The sequence below is a fragment of the Bubalus bubalis genome, chromosome 22 (assembly GCF_019923935.1).
Source record: "Bubalus bubalis isolate 160015118507 breed Murrah chromosome 22, NDDB_SH_1, whole genome shotgun sequence".
Taxonomy (NCBI): domain Eukaryota; kingdom Metazoa; phylum Chordata; class Mammalia; order Artiodactyla; family Bovidae; genus Bubalus; species Bubalus bubalis.
Window position 1 is genome coordinate 12,167,747 of NC_059178.1, and position 22,615 is coordinate 12,190,361.

Genomic DNA, 22,615 nt, shown 5'->3' on the forward strand with positions numbered 1-22,615 from the left:
ATACCTAAGAAAACAGATGCTAGTTCTTTCACAGCATCCCATATACAACCTAAGTTTCCATACTGTCCCTATATCTTTTTCTTCAAAAGGAATCAAGGTTCATGGTTTATGTTGACTATAATCGTAGGCTCTTTTAATCTAGAACTGGATCCCTTTATTTTTTTTTCCATTATTGACTTGTTTTTAAAAGACCAGATTACTTGTATCTGGATTTGTCTGATTATTTCTTCATGATGACTTTTAACTTGTTTCTCCATCCCCTGTGCTTCCTACAAAAATGATAGAACCAAAGTCTTCATCAGATTCGAGTTGAATCTTTTTGACAGTATTTCACAGGCAGTGCTGTCTATTTCATATCGTGTCACATTAGGAGGCAGATAATGTCAGGATGTCCCATTTTTTGGTGATGCAAAGTTTGAGTAGTGTTTTCCTTCTCTCTCATTGTATGATAAATTATGCAAAAATGTAGTGTATTTAGACTACTATAATCATTTATTTTTCAGGATTTCTGAAGGTCCTGAATTCAGAGCACAGTAGGGCAACTTGTCTCTATTCCTGGGTGTCTGGGACTTCAGCAAGAACACTTTAAGGCTGGGGGCTGGAATAATTTGCTCACATGACTGGTAGTCAGTGGCAGTTAATGTGACCTCTCCATGTAGTCTGGGCTTTCTTGCAATATGGTGACAGGGTTCCAAGGGCAAGCATCCCAAGGAAGAGACCAGATGGAATTCATATTCTCTTTAATAGCTAGCTTGGAAATCAGGCAGTGGCATTCCTCTCAATTTTATTGGCTGAAGCAGTTACAAATATTATCTCCAGATTCAAAGAGAGGGAACAAAGTGCCTGCCTCCTGCTGGAAGAGTGTTGACATCACACTGAAAGGGCGCATGGGGTGGATGGAGTATGGAATTCTCCCATCATCCATTCACGCTGGAAAATACAACCCGCCACAAGGAGTGACAGTCAGATCTCTTCATTTAAAGTTACATTTGCCCTTTGTAACCAGAAAGTAGGATAGACACAAGATCCACATCCAGACATTCAAACTGGAAGAGGCCATTTGAGGGGACACCCACACAGTTAAGAAATGTAAAAGGGGATAGAGTGTTCTCAGGAGAGGTGAAAGGGAACAGGGGTCCTTAGGAGAGGTAAAACAAGACCGAGGTGGTGATCTAGCATGACCACTTTTAGCTAGCCCATGTTACCTGGGAAAAATATTTCAATTTACAAATAACCCACTTGTACAGCACACAGAACCTATAAAGGAACAGATTAAAGATTTCATTACATAAAAATTTGTAAATCAAAAAACTTACAAACAGCTCATGACCCTTAATAGCATCAAAACAAACAACCCAATCAACAAATGGGCAGAAGACCTAAATAGACATTTTTCCAAAGGAGACATACAGATGGCCAAGAGGCACATGAAGAGATGTTCAACATTGCTAATTATTAGAGAAATACAAATCAAAACGAGATTATCACCTTACACCAGCCAGAATGGCCATTATCAAAAATCCACAAACAATAAATACTGCAGAGGGTGTGGAGAGAAGGGAGCCCTCTTACAGTGTTGGTGGGAATGTAAATTGGTACCGCTACTATGGAGAATAGCATGTACGTGCGTGCTAAGTTGCTTCAGTCGTGTCCAACTCTTTGCGACCCCTTGGACTGTAGCCGGCCAGGCTCCTCCATCCATGGGATTCTCCAGGCAAGAATACTGGAGTGGGTTGCAATTCCCTTCTCCAGGGGATCTTCCTGACCCAGGGATTGAATCTGCGTCTGCAACGTCTCCTGCATTGGCAGGCAGGTTCTTTACCACTAGTGCCCCCTGGGAAGCCTGGAGAACAGTATGGAGACTCCTTAAAAAAACTAAAAATAGAGCTACCATATGACCCTGCAACCCCACTCCTGGACATATATCCAGAGAAAAACATGATCTGAAAGGATTCATGCACCCCAATGTTCATTATTGCAATGTTTACAATAGTGAAGACATGCAAGCAACCTACATGTCCATGGATGGATGAATGGTAAAGATGATGTGCTACAAATGCACAATGGAATATTACTCAGCCATTAAAAAGGAATGAAATAATGTCATTTTCAGCAACATGAATGGACCTAGAGATTGTCATGCTGAGTGAAGTAGACAGAGAAGGATAAATATCATATGACATCCTTTATATGTGGAATCTAAAAAGAAATGATAGAAATGAACTTACTTAAAAAACAGAGACTCACAAACTTAGAGAATAAACTCATTGTTGCCAGGGGGTTAGAGATAGGGAGTTTTGGATGGGCATGTACATACTGCTGTATTTAAAATGGATAATCAATAAGGACCTACTGTATAGCACATGGAACTCTGCTCAATGTTATGTGGCAGCCTGGATGGGAGGGGAGTTTGGGGGAGAATGGATACCTGTGTATGTATGGCTGAGTCTCTTTGCTGTTCATGTCAAACAATCACTGTTTGGTAACTGATCCGACTCTGCAACCCCATGGACTGTAGCCTGCCAGGATCCTCTGTCCGTGGGATTCTCCAGGCAAGAATACAGGAGTGGGTAGCCATTCCCTTCTTCAGAGGATCTTCCCGACTCAGGGATCAAACCTGGGTCTCCTGCATTGCAGATGGATTCTTTACCATCAGAGCCACCAAGGAAGCCTGTTAACTGGCTATATCCCAAAACAAAATAAAATGTTTTTAAAAAATGAGTATCTCAACAAAGAAGACAGAGTGAGGTCCTCGGTCACTATTGTGAACCCTTCTTCTACCTAGGCTGGTAGGACTAGACGGTGGTAAACCAGGTGTCAGGCTCTGTGGAATTCAGCTGGAGTCAGCTGGAATTCGTTCCCCTCCAGGCTGTGAGACCTGCAGCAGAAAGCTGTGACGAGGTTCAGGGCATAAAGTTCTAGAGAGGGCCATGCTACGGGGGCACTGGACTGCACGGGTGCTTCTGGGCTGTGAGCTACTGATGTTACTGCAGAAGATGGGGGGCAGAGAAAGGGCAAGGAATGGGTCTGAGGGCAAAGAGGCCAGGACCACAAAGTCCTTTCAAAATTGGATTTTAAGAAAATGTTATTTTCAAAAGTAAGTAAGTAGAACAAGCCTGTCATTTTGGTTGAAAAGGAAGTTCTAATCACTCAGTCGTGTCCGACTCTTTGTAACTCCATGGACTGCAGCACGCCAGGCTTCCCTGTCCATCACCGACTCCCAAAGTTGATCTCATGTCCATCAAGTCGGTGATGCCATCCAACCATCTCATCCTTTGTCATCCCCTTCTCCTCCTGCCTTCAATCTTTCCCAGCATCAGGGTCTTTTCCAATGAGTCAGTTCTTCGCATCAGGTGGAGAAAGTATTGGAGCTTCAGCTTCAGTATCAGTCCTTCCAATGAATATTCAGGACTGATTTCCTTTAGGATGGACTGGTTGGATCTCCTTGTAGTCCAAGGGACTCTCAAGAGTCTTCTCCAATACCATGGTTCAAAAGCATCAATTCTTTGGCACTCAGCTTTCTTTATAGTCCAACTCTCACATCCATACATGGACTACTGGAAAAACCATAACTTTGACTAGGTAAGTTTTATGACCAACCTAGACAGCATATTAAAAAGCAGAGACATTACTTTGCCAACAAAGGTCTGTCTAGTCAAAATTAAACATACCTGCATTTAACTCAGGGAGAAAGAAAAGAATAACAATAAACAAGCAGTGCTAACGTATTCTGGGGTCATCACAGTGAGTGTTAACCAGGCCACTTCTTTCTCGGCTGCAAGGATCAGCCTGCCAAGCAGATGGCACAGACATAGACTGTGAGCATTAACTGGCCGCCAGGCACCCATATTAAACATCATTTCTAGGTGTGTCTTTCAGCGTGTTTCCAGATTAGATGAGCACTGGATCAGTGGACTCAATGAAACAGACTTCCCTCCCTGTGTGGGTGGGCATCTTCCCATCCATCCAGGAAGCACCTGAGTAGAAAAAAAGGTGGAGGAAGGAGGGAAGAATGTGTTCTTTTATTTTCCTGCCTCACTGCAACTTCTCATCTCACCTGCTCTGGCCTGGCTTCCCTGGTTCTCAGGCTGTCACACGCAGACTGAATAAATCACTGGCTTTCCCGGGCCTCCAGCTAGCAGACAGCAGATCTGGGGGGCCCCCAGCCTCCATGATCACAGGAGCCAATTCCTCATGATAAATCTCCACTAGAGGTAGATGGATAGACAGACAGATAGATATAGACACAGATATAGATAGCTCAGTTGGTAAAGAATCTGCCTGCAATGCAGGAGACCCTGGTTCGATTCTGGGGTTGGGAACATCCGCTGGAGAAGGGATAGGCTACCCACTCCAGTATCAAGGGCTTCCCTGATAGCTCAGTTGGTAAAGAATCCACCTGCAATGCAGGAGACCCTGGTTCAATTCCTGGGTAGGAAAGATCTGCTGGAGAAGGGATAGGCTACCCACTCTGGTATTCTTGGGCTTCCCTTGTGGCTCAGCTGGTAAAGAATCCAGCTGCAATGTGGGAGACCTGGGTTTGATCCCTGGGTTGGGAAGATCCCCTGGAGAAGGGAAAGGCTGCCCACTCCAGTATTCTGGCCTGGAGAATTCCATGGACTGTATAGTCCATGGGGTCACAAAGAGTTGGACATGACTAAGTGACTTTCAATTCACTTCACATAGACAGATAGATAGCCTGTTGATTCGGTTTCTCTAGAGAACACTAAGACACAGATTAGACTAACAGTCTCCCCAAGTGTGGAAGTAAAACTCCATTAAATTCTTACAATCCAACCACCCATTTTCCGTGACCACTATCAATCTGCTCGCACATCTTATCATCTTTTTCATCTCAATATACTTTTATTACAATTTCATTACAGGTTGATGTTTACAGACTGAGTTACACTGAATGCATTTCAGGCAGGCTGTTCCTTAACCACATATGGGAAAGCAGAAAACCACATGGACGAAAGTGAACAAAGTGACAGTCGCTCAGCCGTGTCCGACTCTTTGTGACCCCGTCCACTACACAGTCCGTGGAGTTCTCCAGGCCAGGATACTGGAGTGGGCAGCCTTTCCCTTCTCCGGGGGATCTCCCCGACCCAGGACCAATGGGCTGCCCTCATATCCAACTTCTGACTATAGCCTGAAATATCATCATTCTATAGGATGGAATATAGACACTAATGAACTTTAATTCCAAAGAGCCGGTCTTCCTTGATCTTCTCTTCTTGAACTTTGGCTTTTATCTGCATCCCTCTTACTGGGACTTGGCGACACTGTCACTGAACAAGAAAACTAAACAGGAACATTTCTTAGTTCCACTGTATGCCTAGAAGAGAGGCTCACATGGTAGGTGATTACGGACTTACTGTAAGGTAGTGGATTTTTAAATATACATGCTTTATTTTTAGAAGAAACAAAAAAAGAATGAAAAAGCTAAAAAAATTATGTATTAAAAAATTACATGTAAGGAAACTATAGGAACAGCCTCTAAACCCTGTTAGCTGGTTCAAAAGCTCACAAGGACATTATGTTATAACATATCGGGTGAGCCCTTTCCCTCGGACCTCTGATAGCCTCCGGCAGTGTCGTAAAATATTCAGTATCACATGAAACCTCTTGTCGACTTTCAAAGCTGTGAACTCCTTTATGTCAGCTTCCACTACAAAATAATGACCTGAAAGTAAAGATATTAGTGCTAATTTTTATTAGGACAACTTTCAAGATGAGTCTTTAATATATTACATTATGACTATGAGTGACATTAATGATTTTGACTATCATCATTGAATCAAAGTGAGAACTGGTATTCTTGCTAAAATAATTATTCTTTCAACTGAAGTTGCATAATGTTTACTGCAGCATTTCAGCAGTGCGGCCTTGCTTATTTTATCACTGGCTATCTGCCGGTATCTTTTGAACAATTCACTTTTCAAGAAGCAATACGGTAGTGGTTAAGAGACTGTAACCCAGAAACCCACGGCAGCTTTATCACTCAACTGACTGACCTAGGGCAAGGAACTGAAGTCTTCCTCATCTGTAAAATAAGAGTATTAATAGTACACAACTCATAAGGATGCTGTGAGGACTAAAGCCCTTAGTACACTCTCTGCCACATAGTAAGTGTTACCTAAGTGTCACCAGCTGTTATTACTATTCTAATTCTGAAAACACTGGGTATCATTCTGTCAGAGACTCCAATGCAGTATTTCTGAGGCTCGGCACTACTACTGTTTTAGACTAGATAATTCTAGATAATTATCTAGACTAGATATTCTAGACTGGATAATTCTTTTTTGTTGGAGCTGCCCTGTGCACTATAGGGTACTTCAGTGGGACCCTTAGTCTCTACTCACCAGGTGCCAGGAGCATCCCCATCCCCAGGTGTTAACAATCAAAACTGTCTCCAGAGATGGCAGAATATTCTCTGGTGGGAAAACTGCCCCTGGTTGAGAACTACCTCTCTAGAGCTAGAATCTTCTGGAATTAGTTTTGTTTCTCATGATTTAGTTATACTCCAAACAGCTGACATGTACACACACACATATATATACTCTCATTTTACCTTTGGTTTCCTTCGTTTCTTCGTCAATAAATCTGTGATAGAGATTTCTGGCCACGGAACTCATAGACTTTTTTGGTTGATGTAGGATCTTGTATTTACTAACAACTGCCTTGTTGATTTCTTTAATAACATCATTAATGTGACAATAGGTTAAGCGGGATTTCATGTACCTGTAAAAAAAGAAAATGATTAATTTTTTAAAAGAATCATCATACAAAATTGTTTTCTTTGAAGAAAAATATTTACATATGGTGACTTTATACAGTCAAGCTACTTTATACAAGCTACTAGCACTCTTTGGAAAAATATTTTATAGCAACTTCCAAATAAACTAGCTGTGTCTCAACCACTAAAAAATTAAGTAGAGGCTACAATGTATTAGTGCTTATCTCCCCTACTTATATGTGGATGCAGAAATCTCTATCCCTACTCCTTACAGAATTACTGTAACAATTTAAGTTAACAATTTAATCTCAGACTCTGATTCCAATGGATTAATTCCAATATAACAGTTTATTTAAATATTTTAAAATGTTTGTAAACAAGGGGAAGAAAAATTTTAGTATTAATAATTATATAACTCATACCACTGCAGTTTTCTGCAGAAACAGATCTGCTCAGAGAAATAAAGGGGAAAAAAAAAAAAGGGAGGAGGAAGGGAAAATGACAAAGAAGACAACAGAGATGAAGAGCCAACAAAGAAGAATTGATGGTGGACGAGCTGCAAAGGGATCAGAGGGCCCGGAAGTTAAGCTGCCTGGCAGAGGAGAAGGATGGACAGCCTCACTCGTTTCACGCTCAAATGGCCTTAAGTACTATCTGAAAGTGAATGTGAAAGTCACTCAGTCACTTTGTGACCCCACGGACTATAGCCCACCAGGATACTCTGTCCGTGGAATTCTCCAGGCAAGAATATTGGAGTGGATAGCCATTCCATTCTCCAGGGCATCTTCCCAACCCAGGGATTGAACCCAGGTCTCCTGCATTGCTGGTGGATTTTTTACCATCTAAGCCACCAGGGAAGCCTGCAAGAATACTGGGATCCTGCTTCAAGGGATCTTCCCATCCCAGGGGTTGAACATGCATCTCCTGTGTCTCCTGCATTGGCAGGTGGATTAAGCATTGTCTCTTTGACTCTAAAGCCTATTCTTCCAATTCAGCCTCCTTCCTGCCTGTCCTCCCAGTCACCAGTCTTCTTGTTGTTCAGTCACTGAGTTCTGTCTGACTCTTACGACCCCATGGACTGTAGCATGCCAGGGTTCCCTGGCCTTCATTATCTCTTGGAGTTTGCTCAAGCTCATGTCCATTGAGTCAGTGATGCCAATCACAGTCTTAGAATATAAGAATAGGAGACCTTCGATTTTGAGTGGTCTGTATATACCCAAAACAAAATTTTCATGATCTGCTTCCCTTTTCCCTTCAACAAACCATGGATTCATTATATTAAACTCTGACCTTCCCCTCTGTTAAAAGGGGCAGTTTTCTAATTGAAAGTTTCTTAATATAAAATAATATATAAATGTTTAAAGAAAAATATTCATATTGACCAAAACCATTTTCATTATTCTCTTTTCTAAATTCATTTCCTCCACTCATTTTTTTTAACCACAATTTCCACAAACAGTTGATGCCACAGCTCAACACAATGAAATTCCTTTAAACTAGCAGTCCCCAATCTTTTTGGCACCAGGGACCAGTTTCATGGAAGACGATTTTTCCACAGACCGGGTCGGGCAGGGTAGGGGAGGATGATTTGGGGAATGATTCAAGTGTGATACATTCATTGTGCACTTTATTTCTATTATTACTACATCAGCTCCACCTCAGATCATCAGGCATTAGACCCTGGAGATTGGGACCCCTGCTTTAAACCATGTGATCAGATCAGATCAGTCGCTCAGTCGTGTCCGACTCTTTGTGACCCCATGAATCACAGCACGCCAGGCCTCCCTGTCCATCACCAACTCCCGGAGTTCACTGAGATTCATGTCCATCGAGTCAGTGATGCCATCCAGCCATCTCATCCTCTGTCGTCCCCTTCTCCTCCTGTCCCCAATCCCTCCCAGCATCAGAGTCTTTTCCAATGAGTCAACCATGTGAACTATCCTCTACTTTCCTCAAAACAAGTGTTTTCCACTTTAAATTGCACCTCAGTATCAACTTTTTAAAGATAAATGAATCAAAGTCCCATGCTTGGAACACATTCTTCTTATCCTAACCTTCTAACGTCTCTCATTCGTTAAAAAATCTCTTAGTTTAAAAACGAATACTCTACCATGACTACTTCAATATCCTCCCTACAAGGAAGCATCTTCTTTTATCTGTGTATTTACTTGGCTACAGCAGGTCTTATTTGCAGCAGGCAGACTTTCACTGCGTCACGTGGGATCTCTTGCTGTGGTACGCAGACTTTGTAGTTGTGGCACATGGGCTTAGCTGCTCTGAGGTATGTCGGATCGTAGTTCCCTGACCAGGGATTGAACCCACATCCCCTGCACTGCAAGGTGGATTCTTAACCACTGAACCACCAGGGAAGTCCCCAAGAAAGCATTTTCTAAAGACCTTTCTACTGCACTGTTCCTCACAGCCATTTGTTCTTGGCAACAACAACAATTTAGAAAACCAAATAGCATCAAACAATTTTAATTACATAAAGCTGTCAACAAAGGAAATGACTGAGCAGCCAAAACAAACAAAAAAACTAAAATGTCAGCCTCATTCCGAGTCTCAGATTTGTGAAACTGCCATATATTTTTCAAGGGGCAACTATGTATATGAAAAGATGCTCAATATCATATGTCAACAGGAAACTGAAAATTAAAACAATGAGGTACATTATACTGACTACAACAGCTAAAATAGAAAACAACAGACAAAACTAAACGCAGGCAAGGATATGGAGCTACAGAACTCTTGTTCTGCTGGGAATGCAAAATGGTACAGCTACTTAGGGAAGACAGCTTCACAGCTTCTTACAAAGCTGAACAGTTTTACCATATGATCCAGCCATCACACTCCTAGGTATTTACCCAAGTGAGCTGAAAACATGTCCACACAAAAACCTGCCCGTGAACATTTACAGCAGCTTTAGTCATGACTGCCCCAAACCGGATGTAACCAAAATGTTCCACAGATGAATGGATAAACAAAATACTACATCTACACAATGGAATATTCAGTTCAGTTCAGTCGCTCAGTCGTGTCCGACTCTTTGCGACCCCATGAATCGCAGCACGCCAGGCCTCCCTGTCCATCACCAACTCCCAGAGTTCACTCAGACTCATGTCCATCAAGTCAGTGATGCCATCCAGCCATCTCATCCTCTGTCGTCCCCTTCTCCTCCTGCCCCCAATCCCTCCCAGTATCAGAGTCAGCGATAAAAAGAAATGAGCTATCAAGTCACAAAAAGACACTAGAGAAATCTTAAATGTGTATTACTAAGTGAAAGAAGCCAGTCCAAAAAGGCAACAGTGTATAATTTCAACTGTATGACATTCTGGAAAAGGGAAAACTATAGAGACAATAAAAAGATGAGTGGCTGACAGGGTCTCAGGGGGAGAGATGAAATGGAGGCGCACAGGGAATTTTTAGGGCAGTGAAACTATTCTGTATGATATCATAACAGTGGAGACGTGACATCACACACCTGACAAAATCCACAGACTACACAACACAAAGAGTGAACCCTACTGCAAACTACAGACTGTAGTTAATATCTAGTTAACAGTATCTAGACTGGTTTAGCAATAGTAACTAATTTACCACACTAATGCAAGATGTCAGCAATAGGGGAAACTTTTTCAGTTATGAGAACACTGTTCAATCTGCTCAATTTTTCTGTAAACCTAAAAAAAAAAATCTGGATGGACAACTCTCAGGCAAGTAAAATAACCATGCTCTTTGCCCTGGGGAGTCTCCTCCTAGGACTCTATCTCAAGGAAATAATAATAATAAGGGAATTACAAAATAGACCTGTGTAAAAGAAATTTTACTGCACCATTCTTCATAACAACACAGTCAACCCAAATATTTGATAAAGTCATGCTTAAATAGCTTATAGAGTAGCCACACCATAAAATATTATACAACTATTAACACCCAAGTTTTTGATGACAGTTAATGATGGAAAAATGCTCAATAAAAATAAGTAAATTATATTCATAGAATAACTACACTGTTGTAATAACAATTAGAAACAACTTGTTATGTAGGTGAAATTAAAATACAGAAGGAAATACTCTATCTTGTCTGAGTGGTGGAATTACAGATGAGTTATCAGTCTCACAACAAACATTAACAACATGCATGATTTGTATAAGAAAATAAGAAGAAATGCAATAATATAAAGCCAAGATGTGAAGCCCTGGAATTATGAGTTTAAAACATGGATTTCCATAATTGGTTACCCATTAATGTCTTCTATGAAGGGCAATGGAGTCCTTACTGGGGGGAAGCATCTTGTCCCATTCACCCCTGTATTCTTCTCTTCAGTGACCCAGAGCCCAGAATAGAGCAGACTCAAACAAGTGTGTGGCACAAGTTAATGGACAAATGGAAATCAAACAGAGCTCTCTCCGTGCTATTTCAAAATCTATACAACATACTCCTTTTCCTTAAAACTGTAGCAAAACTGAGGCTACTTCTAAAATGTAATTGGATAAAAAATCTGTATCATAAAATGACCCTAAGAGGACTCAGGAACAAATTGATCCATCTCTAGATCTATGACTAGGTTTTACAACTAAATAAAAAACAAAAATTTAAGGATCTTCCACAAAAGATTCCTGCAGCATAATGTAAAACTATTTTAGAAAAGATCAATACTGGAACACAGCATGTTACAAATAATATATTCAAGGTTTATGACAAACAATCATGTATGCTGATTACTAAAGAGCTGAATGTTAAAATTTATCTCAAATACTCACGCAGGAATGCCATTAAACTCATCAGAAGTTATAAATGGCATTTCTTTAATACTTCTTTGTTCTTTGGGAGGCTTCTTTGTGGGTGCAGGTTCCTCAACTTTGATGGGTTCTTCAGGGTCAAGATCTGATCCATTAACACTACAGAACAGAGACACACAATTGTCAGAATTCTGCAGCATAGTAGGAGGCTTTGCAACTGAAAATGACTAGTATTAAGCGCTGGTCTTATAATTTTTCCATCTTGTTATAATTTTATAGGCAACATTTTCGTTTTCTATCCCTACTGCTAATGCTTTGAAGATTTGAATAGTGAAGGGATTTCCCCAGTGGTCCAGTGGTTAAGACTCCAAAAGCTTCAAATGAAATGGGCACGGGTTCAATCCTGCTCAGGGAACTAGGATCCCACATGCCCCATGGCTCAGCCAAAAAAAAAGGTTTTTTTTGAATAGTGGAGAGAACACTGAAAAATTAAGTTCCCAAATCTTCAGTAACATAATTACATTATTTATGCACACAAAATATGGGGCAAATAATACAGATGCCAAACATCTTCATCTGTTATCTCACTGGCTCCTCAAAGTCAGTATGTGTGAAGCTGAATTTAACCTCTAAACTTCTCTTTCTGATTTCCCTATTTCTGGATGTGGAAACATCAATCATCTTATACTTCTAATTTACCCCATTGGTTGCTAATATCAGTCCCACCTGCTGCAGACTCATTTCAGTTGCCAGCAATGAACATGGGTACCCTAGGGTCACACCATTTTTTGGTGTGGGTGAGAAGCCTAATACAGCTCCTTCTGCATTAGTAGAGTCCAGGAATGGGCTATAGCTTCTAGGCTGTTTAACTGCCAGGGAAGGAAGAAACCCCAGTGCCAGCAGCAAGTCAGGTTGGCTTGACTTCTCCAAACAGAAAAGGGGATACAGGAAAGAAATGATCCAACCCAGGAGTATACAAAGGGAATCCCAAGGACAAGGAGGTGAGATCCCAAGATGATAGCTGAGAACCAGACACAGACAGCAACCAGGCCTGAGGGAGGCAGTGTGACAAGGAGACAACCGTGTGACAGGCTGTGAAGGTGAAGATGCCCAATGCTTGTAGCATCATCCTTGCTGCTGCTTCTCAGTCACATCAGTCGTCTCTGACTCTGTGCAACCCCATAGATGGCAGCCCACCAGGCTCCCCCGTCCCTGGGATTCTCCAGGCAAGAACACTGGAGTGGGTTGCCATTTCCTTCTCCAATGCAGGAAAGTGAAAAGTGAAAGTGAAGTCGCTCAGTCCTGTCCGACTCTTCACGACCCCATGGACTGCAGCCCACCAGGCTCCTTTGTTCATGGAATTTCCCAGGCAAGAGTACTGGAGTGGGGTGCCAATGCCTTCTCCAAGCATCATCCTTACATGAATCCTAACCTGAGACTCCATGCTGAGCTTGGTTGATTCTTACCTGTTCTCAGGTCCTGCTGTGTGCATCAGCTAAAAATAACCTTTTCTACCTATACAAAGGTTCTGCTGTGACCTGGCCCTGAAAGCTGAACCTAGGCCATAGTGAGTTTAGAAGAAAATCCCCCCTATTCCTTGGGCCACATTCTTGCTGGGTGTCCAATGTCCAGCCCAATAGACCTGGCAGATATCCCAAGATGTTCTTTCTTCCTCCATTCATTCATGACCCTGCCCACTAATTTTCTCTTCCCCCCTTTTTTTTTTTTTTTTTGGCCACACTGCTCAGCTTGTGGGGTCTTAGTTCCCTGACCAGGGATTGAATCTGGTCCGTGGCAGTGAAAGCACTAAGTCCTAACCACTGGACTGCCAAGGAACTCCCTAATTTTCTCTTCTTGGAGGGAAATTCCAAGGTACCCTGGCACGCCAGGGACTCTGTTGAGCTTATTTCCTGGAGACCTTCAGCTATCAGCAGCAACACGGCTCTTTTCCTACACAGCAAGATTCATGCTTTCCTTTTAGTTTTCAAATTTAAGCAGTATATTGTTGGTGGAAACACATACACAAAACTGTGATTATCACAAATGCCAGGGTGATTACCTCTTTGATAGAAGGAGAATCTGCAACAGAAGAAGTGTTGTAGGTACTGGCAGTGTCCTATTTCTTAATCTGACTGGTAGATTCACTGATGTTTATTATTCTCCTTTAATTTGCACTAATAATACTTCAATTACTTTTCTGTATATATGATCCATTTCAAAAGTTAAAATAGTTAAGTTAGTCATGGTATACAAGGGGAGCCCCTTTTAGAAATACAATTTTGTAAATCAACTATACTTCAATAAAATTAAAAAAAAGAAATACAATTTTGGTGGCAGAGGACTGGAGAGATGGCAGTGGAGAAATACTTGAAAGACAAAACACAAGTAACTCCCAAATCATCAAGACAAAAGATGATGAGAGATCTCATGGAGCCAGACAATGAGAGGGAGGGCAGAGGCAGACAAAACCCTGCAGAGGCCAAGGGGCTACAGGACAGAGAGAGAGGTTGAAGACACCTATTCCTGTCTAGGTGATGGGTAGGTAACAAGGAGATAGCCAATTTAGTCTCACATACACAAACCTGGAAGAGAGAACAGCTCATTTGTGAGCTGTTCAAACTCCCAGCAAGCAGTTCAAACAGCTGAACCAGAGGCCATGTCAAGGCTGGAGGTGGACATCTGAGAGCATTAATAACGGTGTTAAGTAACAGTGTCTTAGGAGACACTTGTAACTTAAAGGAGGGCAGAGAAAAGGGAGGCAGCCTAGTCAAAGATGTAGGAAGACAACTAAGAAAGCCCAGTAGGGCAGACAGCATCATTTCTAAAAAATGAGCAGCAAAATAAAACCAGAAAAGAATCAGGGCTGAAGAGGTAATTGTTTTTACCTCTTTGTGACCTTCACGCAATCATTTTCACAAGTATGGTAGTAATTAACAGTCAAAAGCTAGGTTTTAGGGGCTTCAGGAGAAAGGGCAGGCAAGAACATCTACTAGCAGTGAATAGGCAAGAGAGGCAGGACAGGAGTTTCAGGGTAAAAACAGAGCTGAGCCTTTGTTTCTTGAGCTATTTTTAAGATAGGAGGCTCATTAAGTTTATTTTTACCCTAAGGCGGTGTTTCTCAAGGGTCAGGGGAGATTTTCCACCCCCTCAATGTCTGAAGGCATTTTTCATTGTCACCACCGGGGTGGAGGGTGCCCATGGGAGGAGGGTACCGGAGAGCTCCTGATACTCAATTGGAAGAGAGCAGGGATGCTGCTAAATATGCTATTTTTACAAAAAAGAACTATCTGACCTCAAATGTCAACAGAGCCGATGTTAACAAACTCTGCTCTGAGGGGCTGATCCTTGGGAAAGAGGCAGCACATTTTCCCTAGTGACAGTGGGATAAGAAAACTGGTAAAGATGGGGGAAAGATTATTTCTCATGTAAGTGCAAACAAAACAAAACTGGATAATCACTGACAAAACTGCAAGTATATCGAAAAGCAAAAAGATCTAAAATGCTTGTTTTAATAGTTTTATATGTCCAGAGAGTAAAAATAATTATAAACACACTTACAAGTTCTGGGTAACTGTTACTTGAGGCAAATGGGGAGGGATGTTTTCTTTGAGATGCTCCACATCTTTATAATCTTCTTCGAGAGATTCAAAGAGCTCCTTTAAAAAAGAAAAAAGCTCACAAATAAGCATCTGTCCTGCCTGTGTGTGTTTTAACATGTTAAAAAGAGCAGGAAAGACTGAGTACAATTACAGTGATGCTGAGCGGAAGGGGTTAAAAAGCACTGAACTCCGCAATATTTAAAAGGAGCCCTTTGGTTTCCAGAGCTGACTTGGGATGGTGACATTATTTTTCTCTACTGGATTTGTTCAGGGAACAATTGCTAGAATAACATTACAACAGGCAGGATTGACATTTATGTTTTCTAAAATACTTCAACCTTGGGAAGCAACTAAAAAGTATATGAAAGATTTACGCTTGTCATTCTGGTAAAAGTGCTTTTGTTGACTTAGCAAGCATTCCCCGGCACCAAATGATAATACATTCCTGGAATGCAAGGACGAGATATTGCTTAGGAACGCTTTGTATATTCTAGCTTAATGAAAATTTCTACTTGATCATAACTGCCTTCATTTTGTGTTGTCTTTATTTAACTTTCCCAAGAATCTGAGGTTATGAACTCATGGAAATGTAATAAGAAAAACTACTCTGTACCTTTGGATCCCTGTCATCTGATTTTCAGTCATCACGTAAACAAAAATTCCAAATAGGCTTTAATCCTGAGTTGGACCTTCTCTAAACCCACACCTAACCCTGGGCCTTATTGGGCAAGGTAGAAATGTAACCATTATTGGTTTGTTTTGAATTTGTATGACATCTTTCTTTTAAAGATCTGGGTCATGTTCAGAGATACTGATCTCATTTCAACCAACAGCAGGATAGGCATAATCATGTCCAGTCCTACAGAAAATCCCCTGAAAAATCTTTACAGACACTGAGGATTATAACGCTCGAAAAGGACTATAGAGGCCACCTTGATCAATCCCACTGAACTTATCAGTGGCTCTAAGAGCACGAGGTAATTATGGTACAGACTCTTTCCCCATCCTATCAGAAGCATTTTTATTAGGTAAAGGCTTATTTAGAACAAAATGTGTGTGTGAATGAGGCTCAAGTGGTTTTTTTACCTGAGAATCCTTACACTACAATCTGTAGAAATAGAGAAAGAAATGCAGAATAGAAGGGACACAAGAAATACTTCAGTATGACCCGTTACTTTTCAGTTAAGGGCACTGAGACTCCAAGAGGAAAAATGACTTTCTTAGGTTGGCAGAACGTGCTGGGGGAGCCATGGTGGGAGACCATGTCTCCTCAACCCAGGGCAGGCACTCCTCCCACACCACAGGAGATCATTTATTTAAATTAAACCTCCCAAGAATTATTTAGGAAATATTCCCTAACTAGCATGGAGAAAGAAATACCTCTGGAACTCTGGAGTCCTTTACACTGGGAAAATAAAATGCAAATAGTACTCTTTACTTTTAATAATCAAAGCTAACAACATTATAAACATAAAGAATCCTTAAGAATTCCCTGGTGATTAGGTGTTTATATTAACTCCCTTTTTTATTTTGTTTCATCACTAGAAAAACCATTACCTTGAGGGAACTGTTGGTTTGTTCTTGATACTGAATTTCCAATTCCAATTTATTTAGAAGTTCATTTACTACAATGATCTCATCTCCTATTTTATTTAAAATGGTCTTCAAGGTAGGTTCTTGCCCTATTAATAAACAAAGATAAAATGGAAAATAAAACCTACAGAAAACCATAAAACCTACATGTAGCCAAGGGAACTCTTCCAACATAGCCTTACCATAAAGGGACACTGAGGGTGAAGAAAGAACAATGTTTCAGCCCCTAGGACTTGTCTCCATGAATAATCTTAAGAACTCGTTACTAAGTAATATGAGAAAAAAGGGAGGAAGAGGTAAATACAAAGTATCCCTTGAATCTTTTGTTTTTGGAAAATTCTTCCACTGTAATAAAGCACTTAGAAATGCTAGATAAAATAAACACCCTTTTGCATGCATAGTTGGGCTCTTAGGAGAAAAAAAGTAAATCTCCAGGAGTTTCAACTTGAAGAAAGAATCACAGACCAGGTGGGATGTATGAGCTGATGCTGCAGTGGCCCTAATGAGGGGGGTGGGGGGCATGCAGAATCGGGACTCAAGGTGCAGAGAAATGCTGGAGAGAGGAGGTTGTCAACCTCAGCAACCTAATATAATTGGTTTTAATGGGGATAAGAGTCCCGGCTTTGGGCCTTCAAAGCACAGGATGCTAGAAGTGAGAATCCCGAAGGAGGCCAGGACTCTCTTCATGGGATATATCCTGTGAATGTGTAAACCTGAAAAATTCTAATCACTGGCCAGGAAGATAAGCTTACATTCGAATGGACTGGCCTGCAAGTGTCTGGGGGAGGTAGGGGAGAGCAGCCTGCTCTCAAAGTTCCCAACCCCACCGCCGGGCCCCTCTCCCCAGCTTCATAGATACAAGGATGGGAAAACCAGAGAAACTTCCTCCCTAGAAATAAAAGAAGTGAAAAAAAAAAAAAAAGAATTTTTAAGGACACCTCAAAAGCACAAAAGGAAAAACCATCCTCATAACCAAATATTTTCCATATTCTCTTCTAACAACCAAATCATGAAATACGCCTAAGTGAAAGCAAAATTTGACCACATGGAGATTACAGATGCAGAGTGAAATGGCTAGAGTTTCTAGGCATGTAGAGACACCAGCACTTGCCCTCAGAGGATTCCTGAGAAGCAGGAAAGTACATAGAAGAGGAGTGGGCGCTCTGCTTGTAACCTAGTAAAGCACTCAGTAAAGGCAAGCTGTTGCAAATCAACAATCTAATAAAGCATTTGACCGAAGGTTCATAACAGCTGAAAGAAATGAACAAATAAATGAGAGTACTGATGTCTCTGCTGAGACTAATTTCAGGGGGTGAAACAGTTGGTTGGATATACTGGTATCTCAAATAACCTAGTCACCTAAATTTTAGGGCCTTGTTTGCTGATTTGTAGTAAAGTAAGTGCACTAAGTAAATTCACTACTTTTGATAGTAGCAATCTAGTAAATTACAGCAGCCAAAGTGGCAAATGTATTACTGGGCTTTCCTGAATAGGCTGCGGAACCGAACAGACAAATTATTCTCCCCACGTGCAAACGACAGTTACCCAGTGTGTAGTAACTTAACAGGTCAGACTGCTTCTGCAAGGCCTCATGCTTCAATGGGGCCATTTGAATTCAAGGTTTGATAGTTTGATAATCTCTAAGTTATATCTATCCAAGAGTAATCATGCTCTGAGAAAGAAAATCTAAAGACTACTTATTAAAGATTTAAATGTCCTTTTTAGATTATTCAATAAAAATGGCATAGAAATAGACAAGTACTATACTGGGAATCAGGACACAAAAGCTGTAGTCCCAAGTGACCACTGATAAGCAGGAGAACCTGGGCAAGTCACCTGACTTCTAGAGCCTCGGTTTCCTCATATGAGACTGGAGGCTACAGAAGAACCCACAGTTGCTTCACCTTTAACTTTCTACAGGATACATAGCCACCAACTGTAAACTGGATGAGTCTCTTTATTAGTGGTTCTCGACAAGGGAGGGAGAATATGCAAGTCTCAGAAGGACATGTATAATCTGAAAGGACATTCCAACAGTATAATTTCATTTTTGAATTTTTAAAAAATTATCCATTCAAAATACAAACTACAATAAAAGTTCAACAGGATCTCCCCTGCAGATGGAATTCTGCCTATCAAATCTTTAGTTCTCCTAGATAAGGCTGGAGAGCACATTGTTTTTGTAAACGATATTTTTCCAGGATCCCCTGTTTCTCTGCACTTCAAAATATTTTGGAAGATGGTCACAACCTCCAAGTTTCTGGATGTTTAAAAAATTGATTTCATTGTCAATTAGCTGTTTCCTAGTGATATATATTGATATATATTGATAACCTTCCTTATCGAAGCAGTCTGCAACATGAGTTATGGGATACTTCTATCTCTGTGGGTGTTTTCCATTTCTGGTTTTTTCCTTATCTTTTAGTATCTCTGCTTAGCTCTAGAATCAGGAACTCAACATAACCTTAAAATCTTACTACTCAGCCTTGTGTGTCTCAGAAAAACATATAAATAAATAAGTAAATGTAATTATTAGCTAGTTCATTGTTCAATGTAATTTACATTTTAGTATCCTCTGCAATATTCAAAATATGGATAGCAGACTGCTTTAACAATCACTATTCAAAACTGAAAATTACCTTTCTAAGATACATTCACTTAATCACGCATAAGATATCAAAGTGGGGCAATAATCAAAATGTATTTTGAATGTACAAAGTCAGTGGAATCTGTTTTACTTACCACAATTTCTCAATGACAGAGTCTTTTTAATATTGCCGATCTTTTCATTAATATGAGAGCATAATTGTTCCAGATCTGAGGCCATCCTTTAAGCCTCTGAAGAAAAAAAATAAACACATTTACAAAAAAACAAACAAACAAATTTCTGTTCACTTTCAAAATCTAAGAATGGTAAATATCCAGTAAGTCACATCTCCTGGAAAACAAAGTACAAAAACTCATGAGCAATATCTTTCAATTCTACAAAATTCAGTTTCTAACCAAGGACATCAAACCTGTCAATCCTAAAGGAAATCAATACTTAATATTCATTGGAGGGACTGATGCTGAAGTTCCAATCCTTTGGCCACCTGATGCAAAGAGCCGACTCACAGGATTTGTAAGATTGAAGGCAGGAGAAGGGGATGGGATGAGATGGTTGGATGGCATCACTGACTCAATGGACATGAGTTTGAGCAAGCTCCGGGAGATGGTGAAGGATAGGGAACCCTGGCAGTGCTGCAGTTCATGGGGTTGCAAACAGTCAGACACGACTTAGTGACTGAACAACCATCACCAATGTCCCGTCTTAGAGCTTTCTATAGTCAGTGCATCCCAAAGCAAGGTACAGAAGACAAGACTGTGTCATTTCCTCAGAGATTCAGGGGGACAAATATGCTATTTATACATAAAGACAACATCAGTATTTTCTCTGAAAACTTAAATACCCGAGAATTTTAAGGAAAAAACACAGGAAGTTCAAAGAAACGGGTCCAGGGAAGCATTTCTCCTATACTGTGGGGACTGGGGCTTTACTGTTGGGGTCGGTAAGGAGGCGGACCCAGGAGAAGGAAATGGCAACCCCCTCCAGTATTCTTGCCGGGAAAATCCCATGGACAGAGAAGCCTGGCTCTTCTATCGGTCGCAAAGAGTCAGCCACGACTGAGCACAGCAAAGCCCACAAGGAGGAGGAAGGAGGGGAAGGAAAGAAATCAGGTACTGTTCGTTCACTTCAAGGGAGGTGAAAGAAAGTGAAAAAAGTGAGCAGTGAAGTCGCTCAGTCGTGTCAAACTCTCTGTGACCCCATGGATTACATATATAGCCCACTAGGCTCCTCCGTCCATGGGATTCTCCAGGCAGGAATACTGGAATGGGGTTGCCTTGTCCTTCTCCAGGGGATCTTCCCAACCCAGGGATCGAACCCGGGTCTCCCGCATTGCGGGCAGACGCTTTACCCTTTTAGCCAGCAGGGAAGTCCGAGGATAGGTGAAAAGGTCTAAATAGAGCCTCCACTCCAGCTAACGCGGCTAAGGCCCGCTCCTCACCCCGGCCCGCGCCGCCCCGGCCCCCCGCCCCGCCTAAACAATGCCCGCTTCCGAAGTCGGGGGGGGGATCTTCAACACCAGACTCTAACCTCGTGCGGGTCCGGGAGCAAAGGGCCCACTCGGTGGGGTCGCGAGGCGCCGAGACACCGCCCCCTCCCCGACCCAATCTCGGTCGGAAGCGTAGGGTCTCGAGACCTGGCTCCGGGAGCGAAATTCAAACTGCCCGCTAGTACTCGGTGCCGCGCAAGCGCACAACCGCACTCCCGAACTCGGCGCAGCGCAGGCGCACAGCCGCACCCCCAAGGCTGCTCAGCGGGCTCACGCTTTTCCGCGTTTATCCGGGGCCACAGCTGGGCGGGGCCGGGGCGGGGCCCGGGCTGGGGGCGGGGCCGATCTGGGGAAAAGGCGGGGCCGGATTGGCTCCGGCGCCTAAGACTACCAACACACTTAGCACTCAGACTCCGCGTTGTAACAAACAGGTGATCTCAGTCGGTCACCGAATCCTGACCGTCCCCCCAGCCAGGGCCCAGCGCTCGGGGGATCAAATCGCGAGCTTCAATACTGGATCACCAAATTGGTCGCACATTAGAATCACCAGGGCAGCTTTTATAAATTCCAGCGCCCAAGCTGTACCCTAAATCAATGAATTCAGACACTGTAAGTAGGATCCAAGCCTTAACATTTTTAAAAGCACACCAGGTACTTCCAAAAAGCAGCCAAGTTTGTGAACTATAAGATTGAGAGATACTCTCTTCTTTCGTGGAGTTAACAAACTCTGTAAGGGCAAATGCAAATTAAAAAAAAAAAGTTTAATTCTCTGTAAAAAAGAGGAAAAGTTGCCCAAGGGCTGGTGTGGCAGCTACACAGTCATCACGGACCCAAGTTCTGTCTGTCTTTTCCACCCATGCCCATTTCATCATGCATTCTGGCGTGAAGTTTTCCTGTGATGCAAAATAACTGTCAGTACCTTTCTCAGTTCTTTGAGAAAGAACTAGCTGAAGCAGCACCTTTAAAGAGTATTCCTAGAAACCACAACTAATGAGTCCTATCTGCTTTCCATTGGTCACTCACATCTACAAGGGAGACTAGAAAAAAAAATCATTAAAATTAAAAAAAAATCTGGATAGTTACATTGCATCCTCAACAATAAAGGGTTCTTCTTGTAAGCGAGAAGGAGAACAGAGATTCTGGGGGCAGTGAACAGCTGCCTTGGCCATTTCTACTTATTATTCTCTAAAAGTCTTTTATTATTGAAAGTTTTGAACATACACAATTAGGAGAGTACAATGAACCCCATGCTCAACCCATCATTGGGTTTTGACCACTATTAATTTATAGCAAATATTGTTTCAGCTATACTTCATCTCCTCCCACCCCTTGCCTCCCAGAATATTTTGAAACATATCTCAAATGTATCTTTTCACCTAAAAACATTTCCATGTTTATCTGTTAAGACAGAAACTTTTTAAAAAGTGTTTATTTTTAAAAACTGTTGGTTTTTTAAAATAGAATTCCAACAAGATTTACAAATTGTTATTTGGTTGATACATTTCTTAAATCTCTTTTGATCAGAACACACCTTCATATTTAGAGCTAAAATCCTATAGCAGGATTAAAGCCTTTCATTGTAGATCTAAATGTACAGCCTAAAATATCAATTCTACAAAAAATAACATAATAACAGAAATTCACCCTGCAGTATCAAAGACAAAATTATCAGATTATTTCCCGCAAAAAAAATGGAGAAGAAGATAGTTTAAAGGCACTGAATACAAGAGAAGGGGGAAATGTGGGGAAAAAATACAGAAATGAGCAATTGGATCATACTGCCTACTTCTGATTTCTCTCTGGCACTTGGCAGGACTCCTTCAGCTGCAATGACAGAAACTCAATCCA

The 22,615-nt window shown here is 41.5% G+C and overlaps 1 protein-coding gene across 1 annotated transcript; it reads right to left on the bottom strand.

Moving 5' to 3' along the window:
• Positions 1-5,388: 5,388 nt before the first annotated feature.
• On the bottom strand, positions 5,389-21,034 carry SKA1 (spindle and kinetochore associated complex subunit 1). The gene is made up of 7 exons (XM_025273741.2): positions 20,809-21,034; positions 19,416-19,511; positions 16,638-16,762; positions 15,040-15,137; positions 11,503-11,640; positions 6,575-6,744; positions 5,389-5,686 (listed from the first exon to the last, which is right to left on the bottom strand). The coding sequence occupies exons 2-7, from the start codon at positions 19,498-19,500 to the stop codon at positions 5,538-5,540; spliced, it is 765 nt and encodes a 254-aa protein (XP_025129526.1). The 5' UTR covers positions 19,501-19,511; positions 20,809-21,034; the 3' UTR covers positions 5,389-5,537.
• Positions 21,035-22,615: the final 1,581 nt, after the last annotated feature.